Source organism: Charadrius vociferus, unplaced genomic scaffold (assembly GCF_000708025.1).
Source record: "Charadrius vociferus isolate BGI_N301 unplaced genomic scaffold, ASM70802v2 scaffold282, whole genome shotgun sequence".
NCBI lineage: Eukaryota > Metazoa > Chordata > Aves > Charadriiformes > Charadriidae > Charadrius > Charadrius vociferus.
Genome location: NW_009647731.1, coordinates 8,521,065 through 8,529,441, shown reverse-complemented (window position 1 = coordinate 8,529,441; position 8,377 = coordinate 8,521,065). Strand labels below are relative to the sequence as shown.

The following is an 8,377-nucleotide window of genomic DNA, read 5'->3' as shown; positions in this document are numbered from 1 at the left end:
TCCCGCCGCCGCCCCGGGCCCGGAGCCCAGCGCCAGGCAGCCGCCGCAGCAGCAGCAGCCAGAGCCCCCTCCGGCCCTCTCCTCCCGCGAGGAGACGTGCTACTTCCTCAATGCTATCTTCCTCTTCCTCTTCAGGGAGCTCAGGGACACGGCCTTGGTCAGGAACTGGGTCACCAAGAAGATCAAGGTGGAGTTTGAGGAGCTGCTCCAGGCCAAGATGACGGGGAAGGTGCTGGAGGGGCTCAGCCTCAGGGACGTCTCTCTTGGCAACGTCCTGCCCATCTTCAAAGCTGTCAAGCTTATTCGACCGGTGGTCTGCAACGAAGAGGGCTGCCCCGAGGAGCTGGGCTTTGAGGTAGACCTGGAGTACAACGGTGGCTTCCACTTGGCCATCGATGCTGACCTGGTCTTTGGCAAGTCGGCCTACCTCTTTGTCAAGATCTCCCAGGTGACGGGGAAGCTGAAGCTGGTCTTCACGCGCCTGCCCTTCACGCACTGGTCCTTCTCTTTTATGGATGACCCTGTGATACTCTTTGAAGTGAAGTCGCAGTTTGAAGGGAGGCCTATGCCTCAGCTTACTTCCATCATTGTGAACCAGTTCAAGAAAGTTATTAAGCGCAAGCACACCTTACCCAATTATAAAATCAGGTAAAATGTCTTGTGTCCTCAATGTTACTTTGGGTGGGAGGCATTAGAATTGCTGTTTTGCTCTTCATAAGTAAAAAGAGATTTCTGTTGGCCCTTCTACAGTAGAGATACTTGTACATTGCTTGTCTGATATCAAAAGTTTTCCAGGAAGGTAAGCATCCTTTTCCGTCTATAATAGGCGAAGAAACCATTGCACAGTGAGATTGTGACATGCCCTGAGGTACATGTAACTATGTGGCAGAATTAGCAGGTATCAAAACCAGTTTGGGATCCTATCAGGCATCCAACGGCAGGACCATGATATCTTTCTTTGGAAAAGGTAGAAGGATGGCTCTGTGGACAGCGTGTGGGTTTGGTGTGTCCTTCTCCCAAGCCTCTGCCACTGGTGGGCCGCCTGGGCAAGCCTTGTGGCTTATGCTTACCTTTAGAGGCAAGGTGGTTGTTGCTTAATGTGAGACAGGATAAAGTTCATGCTCGGGAATATTTTTGAGATCCTGTGATAGATGGTGTTCTCTTCGTTTCTGGTTTGCTGAATTTCTTCAGTAACTGGGGAAATCTGAAAGCTGATAAGAGAAGTGTTGCCACTATTGTGGTAAGTAAAATTTTGGGGGACTTCTTTGGGGTTTTTGGTCTTTTATTGTAGGAGAGTATGTTTTCTCTTACACACTGCAGCACAGACTGCATTATTTAGTGAATATATAGTGATATTTTTGTAGCAGAAGTGGCAAGTGGCATCTCTACTTTGATTCCACCCTCGTTTCTGGTTAAAAGATATTGAATGTCTTACCATTATTCAGGTACTATGTTCCCTTTCTGTCATCTGTCTTACTACTCTTAGGGTACTATTGTTTTCTTTCTTTTGTTTATTCTTTGTAGCTTATGTTTTGTGTTAAGTAAGGATTTTTGTTTTGTTTACCACATTCTTCTGCAATAAGCCTTTTCTTTGAAATTCATCAGAGATGAGTAACTGAAAATGCCTATTTGAACTCTGAAGTGTAATTAGCTTTGCAGTGATGTAACTTTTAAAGACGTTTCAGCCAGTTCTTCTACAATGGAATTTAGAGGAGTTCTCATAAAAGTGGATGTGTAAAATATACAAGATTTGGAAAGCCCTGACAGGGCAATAAGTAGTTTCTTTGAGTAATGTGGTGGTACTTTCAAATGTAGAAGTACTGAATTGCTCTCCAGAAGAGAGCAATCCCTGGACAGCAGGGAAGCTGTCAAGAGCTGTTGGAAAGAGACTGAAGCTGTTAACTGTGGAGAAGAGCCCGAAGGAGAGCACAGTCGTGGTGCAGAATGAGCACTCTTGGTATACTTAGAAAGAGCAAGTAGAGCAAATGATTTCTACGCTCTCTAGACAAGTTTTTAGGGTGCCTGTGGAACCAATGGTTACGTGCTCCTCTCCTTTGGCAGAGGAAGACAGACATACTCATTTTTCCTCTGGGTGATGCACCTGGGCAGTAGGGTGCTCTCATCATTTAGTTAAGAGGTAATGAATTTTTCACATATTTCTCAAACTTTCTGTGCAAGAAAGAATGTATGAGGCACGTGTGAGCCACTGACGTGTTAAAGGGACTGGAGGGGAAAATAAGGAAAGAAACAGAGTGCAGTGTTTGGGACAGAAATGGTCAGAAGTATAAGGGTAAAAGGTAATTGACACTGAGAACAATATAGGAAGCATAAATTATTATAGAACTAAGAAGAATGAACTGTTAATTTAAAGTGCTCTCTGTAAGTTATAAGGAGTTGGGAATTTGTGAATGCTTGAGAGGGAAATGCAGTATGATAGGTGGTTTTCACACTAGATATTAGGCTGGTAGCACAGGAGGCAGATGTTCAGTGAAACAGTATCCAGCCCTGTATATGGTGCTTTTGACCTTTACATTTTATGCAATGTTCTGAATATGTCATTCTGACCCCCTGTGTTGTGAAGGGGGAAGGCAGGACACTAAGCTTAATGCGCATTAATGAAATTGTCTTAAGGAAGGAAGATTGGGTCATTGGTGTCCTAACTGTCTAGAACTTTGCCTTAAAGGTGCAAGTGGGAACGCAGACCCCTGCATGGGAATCTTTAGCATTCTGTGAACCTCTAGCCATCTCCAGTTGCCCAAGGTTTTGTAGAACACAGCCTGAAAACATATTCTCCACCAGTGTGTCTCAGACGAGTTTGTGCAGGTAGATCCCTAGACAGCAAAACTTGGTAACAGCTGAGCAGTAACAATACGCTCTTACGTGTTGGCATAGTTGAGATTTGAGACATTATGGTTTAGATGCTATGGAGAACTGATTTGGGAAATGAAGCCCCCTGCTAATAAGATGCAAAATTTAGCATTTTTAGTAGAATTTTTAAGAATACATTGGCTTGGGATTGTGGTATGTTAATATATTCCTTAGCAAAGAATGTATAGGAAGAAGGCAGGAGAGTTTTGCAACTGCTTAATAACCTGTTACCTTACTTAAAGCTTGATTTCTCATCTACAGGGAATGTGCTTATCCTCTCTCCATTTTTTTCCGATGGCCTATGTGCCTTTTGTACCTAGTCAGTATTTGCTTCTGTGTGTAGTTCAAAACCTTTTTGATGTCTTCCTGAAGTAACTCAAGTAACTTTGTAAATAAATCTTTGAACAGCAGTAATTACAACCTTGTAAACAAAAGCACTTGGAGTGTGAGGAGTTCTCTTTTCAACTGGTTAAAAGGGGCACTTTGTTACCCTGCTAGCTTCCAGATTGAAGTCCACAAAGGAGTTTTATCTTGTTTCAAGATGCTAAGTAGTATTAAAAATTAAAATAGACCATTTGCTTTGTCTTTAGAAGTTGCCTAATACAAGAGGTTATTGCGTGGTAGCAAATGGCATAAGAGAACTTTTGCCAATAGTTGATTTTGAATATCCAATAACCAGGTTTTGTGTAAAGTAGGCCCCCTTTCGTGTTATTTAATTGTAAAATACTGCATTAAAAAATGTGTTGTCTTCACACTTGTACTGTTTGTTGCTACAGCCAAACTACTACACGCATACTTTGCATTTTTTCCAGTTATGTAAAAAAGACTTCATGCAGCAAAGCAGTGATAAGTAAGATCATCTTCTTTTGTATCATCCATTGCAAGGAGTAACTTTGTGGGATGTGCATAACTGTGGCTTGAAAGCGGAAGAATGCATCTTGCATTCCTGATGTGCTCTTAAGTGTCTATGAGGGGAGGCAATGTAGACTAGTAAGTGCGTTTTAAAGTTTGCCTAGCATTTTATGTACAATTTGCTCCATGAAAGCAATTGTCTACTAATTGAAAAAGGAGGGTTGCACTTTATGTCTAAACAAGTAAGTAGTAATTTGTGTTTTGTTCTAATGCTGTGTAATCACTTTTCTTTGGCTCTTTACAAAATGTTTGTGTCTGGCAAAACACCCTATTTTGAAGCTGCTTTGCTGTTGAATTGCAATCGCTATCTCATATAGTAGAATTTGGTTAAATCTCTGGAAGCAGGGCTGCTGGTAAAATTCAGTGGATGGTAGGCTTTTTTTTTTGGTCACTAATAAAGGATCTGTACAATTCAATTGTTAGTAGCAAGAGTTATTACTATTTTATAGCTAACTAATCTTAATGATATGTGTTGTTGCTTTGTTCAGCTTTTCTGAAAACATTGTGGTCTGTCAAAATTTTCTTGTTCAGAGGTGGGGAAGATCTAAAATGACAATTTATTTTTTTCTTCTCCAATATACATAAGTTCTGGTGCACTCTTGAGAAAGTAGATAACTGAGTCAAGATTTTTTTTTTATATAACTAGCCCTAACCTCAGTAAGGTAACAAAGAATTGTAGGGATCATTTATTTGGCTCTACGTACTCCATAACTCTAGTTTGACTTGGATTAACTGCTAAGTTATACCTTTATTAGTTCTGAGACAAGTTGGTGAGTGGGTGAAGCTTGAGAATGCGCATGGAAAGCCTTGACTTCCGCGCTGGTTGGTTGTGATGTCAACTATTGGTGTTCTGCAGGGCAGCCACTGACCCACCAGCTGTGTCTTGCTGTCCCAAAATCTCTAATGGTGGCACTCTCAGGAACCATATTCAGTTAATCTTGCCTGTTGGCGTAGCTTGACTTGACACTGTATATTTCATGTAGGTTTCTTTTCCTAGAACAGGATGGTAGATACTAATTATCGGCACAAAGTGGAGTTTATCTAGGGCCTGAATCCAACCTTTGGTTTTCCTTTGTATACATTCAATCAATTCTTTAAAAGTAGTACTTTTAATTTTCTATATCGTGTCCTTTTAATAGTAGGATAAGGTGGTCAACACGAAGCTGTAGTTACTAGCATTTGCCATAGCGTGTTTAGTATTCAGAGGCACATAGTAAGGACTGTTTCAGATGTCTGTCCCCTTGCTCGCTTGTGCTGTTGCAGTGGTCACGGGTTCATCTCTGTTAGCTCTCTAATGAGCTGTACTTTGCTCGTGAACGTATTAATAAGCTGCTTATTGGTGGCAACCTTGATATTGCCCCCATCATGTCAGGTGTATAGGTACACTAATCATGCTGTATTGTCTAGCCTGTTCTTAACAGTCAACTGCTGTTTTGAACAGGTCATGATCTTGCTTTGTGCAGGTTTTGAAGAGCTTTGGTTTTGGGGCTCTCTCTAGACAATAAAAATATGCTTTGCAATAATGAAGATACAAAGCCCTTTGTGTGTCTATGTAAAGGGTGAGGAGGAAGTACTTGCTGTCTAGTCTCCCTCTGGAATTTAATTTCCCGGTATTTCACAATCGGTGATGTAAAAAAAAAAAAAAAAATCTGACAGCTGCTGGTTTGTTTTTTTTCCTAAATTTAAGGTCTTGCAAGTTCATCAATTTAGATTCTAAGCAGATTAGGTATTGCCTAAGCAGTGAGTCAGTTCTGTGTATTTTAAGAACACTTTATTTCTCAATATGCTACACTTAAAAAAAGGTAATATTTTATATTGATACTAGCCTGTTTGAGAAACTGTGCTTTGCTTTATTTTAATGCATGCTACCGCAGAGTGGAATAACTTTATTTTCTTTAGAAGTAATCTCACAGAGGATTACTTCTAGCATTTCTATGTCAGGTATTTAGATGACCTCCTGAGGTCCCTTCCAACAGGAGTTATACTTGGAACTGATCATTTGCAATATAGTTGGTATTGTTAAACAGTTTTAGGCTTTATGCGGAAGCTGGGGTTATATTGCATTTCACTGGGAAGAACCATTAGACAAGCCTATTTTAATTTACCATTATAGAACACAATTTGGGAGTTACACAGCAGTTTCTTATTTTTAGTAAAATTTAAGCTAAGTAGTAATGTAAGTAGCTATTGATTTGAAGTGTGTTTTATAATAGAAATGACTTCATAATAAGGTAATAGAGGTATTGGAAAAAGTATAAAATTAAAAAAAGTATATATTATTCATATGATAAGGTTATACTCAGAAATACCAGAAATAATCGTAACGATTGGGATTGTGAGCATGTCTTAACTTCAGAAATCAGCAGCCCGCTTTCTCTACAGCTTCTCCAAAGGCAGAGCTTGGGGAGATTCTTTCCTGAGTGGATTTTGACTGTAGTTATGTATATGAATCTCTCTTACTAGTTAAATCTGTAAGGCACTCCTGTTTGAAATTCTCATTCCTGTTGCTGCTGAAAAGAAAGAGGAGGTGCTTTTTTTCCGTTTTTTTTTTTAATGTTGTACCTAGTCTAGCTGCAAAAATATTCTAGTATACAGAAGCATTAATACCTCCGCTCCCCCAGGACCTGAGTCCTTTTCTGCTCTGCAAAAATTGCAGCACTGTGATACTTGCAGGTTCTCAGACTGTTCCAGAGAGGTAATGCTCTGAATGATGCCAGTGCAAAGACTTGTTCCACTAATGGCAAAACAGCGATAATTAGAAGCAGTAGATCTGTCTGTAGACAGTAGTTTCACGCTTGGAAGATCATCTTTTAGTGCATGGGCAAGTAGGTTTTTCTTATTCACCAGGAGTTAGATAAATGCATCTGTAGGCAACTTGACACACAGTAAACAAACCCAAACCCCAGAACATTAAATATTTTCATTTCTTAAAGGGTGCTACATGTATTGAAGGAAGGTTTTTGTAGTGGAGAGCTTTTTATTGTCTTTATTTTGGGAGTAGTCTATCTCTGACATACCTTGTGTCTGGAGGGTCAATAAATACATGTTTCTTCAGATTAAATGGAAGTATGTGGTACAAAATATGTATGTAAATCTCCTTATGTAAATGTCAAGTTCAAAACCTATTGGTTCTAGGGGTTTTGAAAGCTTTTAGTCATCTTCCCCAGCTCCAGCACGTCATGGGAAGATCTAATTCTGAAAGAATACCAGTTTAAAACTCGTTCATTGTAAAATCAGATTTAATGAATGATCAGCTACATATTGGGTGTTTCCCAGTATACAGTTGGCATTCTTTTCAGGTTAAGACTGAGCCTTTACCTATAGTTAGTCAGCAAATGTTAAATTTTCTTTTCTTACCTGCAAGGGTGAGGAACTAACATGGCACTGACATGAGATGGATTAGTGGAGAAATTGGGAGACAAGAGGTATAGTTGGGGACAAAAAAAAAAATCTCAGTTGGAGGGAGAGATGGATGAAAATATAAAAGAATAAGTTTTGGTGATTAGTTTGCATTTGCTGCAGATAGCAATCCAATAAGCATTAAGGTTAATTGGTCTGACAGGAAAATAAAACCTCCTTCAACTTCTGTTATTTGAAACAGCATATAAAAGATTCTTTGTGCGATAATGATGAAAATTACTTCATTTAACACCTTTGCTGTTTTGTATTTAAAAATTACTTGATCTTAGTTCCACAGTGAATTACTTTCATGTGGATAGTGAATGAAAGCTCTGAAAAATCTGGTAAGATTTATTTGGTACTTCATGGTGTTTTGCATGCATGAGCAGAAATGCAAAGTCTCAATGCTAATCTGAACTCTGATCTTGAACATTTAAGCTGATCTTGCTGCTCAGTGACAGCAGATGCTTTTCTTTTTATTCCACTGTCATAATTTGTATAGCTTTCAATTCTTTTAAATAAAATATGAAATAAGCAGTGGTACCTTTTATTTTTTGCAAGGTAACTTATTTTGAAGTAAATATAAGGCATACAGGAGTTAATCACATTAACGAACTGTAGGTGTCTAACAAATGTCCAAGTTTGGCTCTGAGCCTGTCTGTTGGAGGAGGTAGGTATGTTCAAGTACTAGAGTTGGGCTATTCTGAATTGCCTTCTGCAGACTCTATTATGATTTTCAGTCACATTATCTATCCATAGAAGCTAATGTTTCCTACGTGTCATACAAAACTTTTCTTGAAGGAGATTACTTCAAGGAAGAGAAGCGCAGAGTTTACCTGTAAAAATGGGTGGCTAATACAGCTCTCGGTAGCTCATTTGATGTTAAAATGTATGAGTCTCTTGTAGAGCCTATTTTATATATATTAAGCATGTGAAATAGTGAATATTTTTATTAGTAAATGGTACTTGATCAGAAAGCTCTGAAATAAGCAGCCTGGGTAAGGACAGTAGGTTTTAGTAATCAGTGTGGTAGAACAGTGTGGTGCTCCAGTGATGGAGAAGCTTAGTCTCAGGCTGCTGATTTCCCTGTTGGAGCTAGTCCTTTCATGTTACTGGGTTTCTATGGGAAACTGCTTATTCTGCATTACTGCACAGATTGCCTGAAGTCACCCGATATGCTCCTGTGTTTACAGTTCAT

General features: G+C 39.4%; 1 protein-coding gene across 1 annotated transcript in view; it reads left to right on the top strand.

The window, feature by feature from the left end:
* The window catches only part of PDZD8 (PDZ domain containing 8), a 59,980-nt gene that overhangs the window by 707 nt on the left and 50,896 nt on the right, over positions 1-8,377 (top strand). Inside the window, exon 2 of the mRNA XM_009881646.1 lies at positions 26-648. Within this exon, the coding sequence (XP_009879948.1) occupies positions 26-648 (623 nt within the window). The remainder of the gene's footprint in view (positions 1-25; positions 649-8,377) is intronic.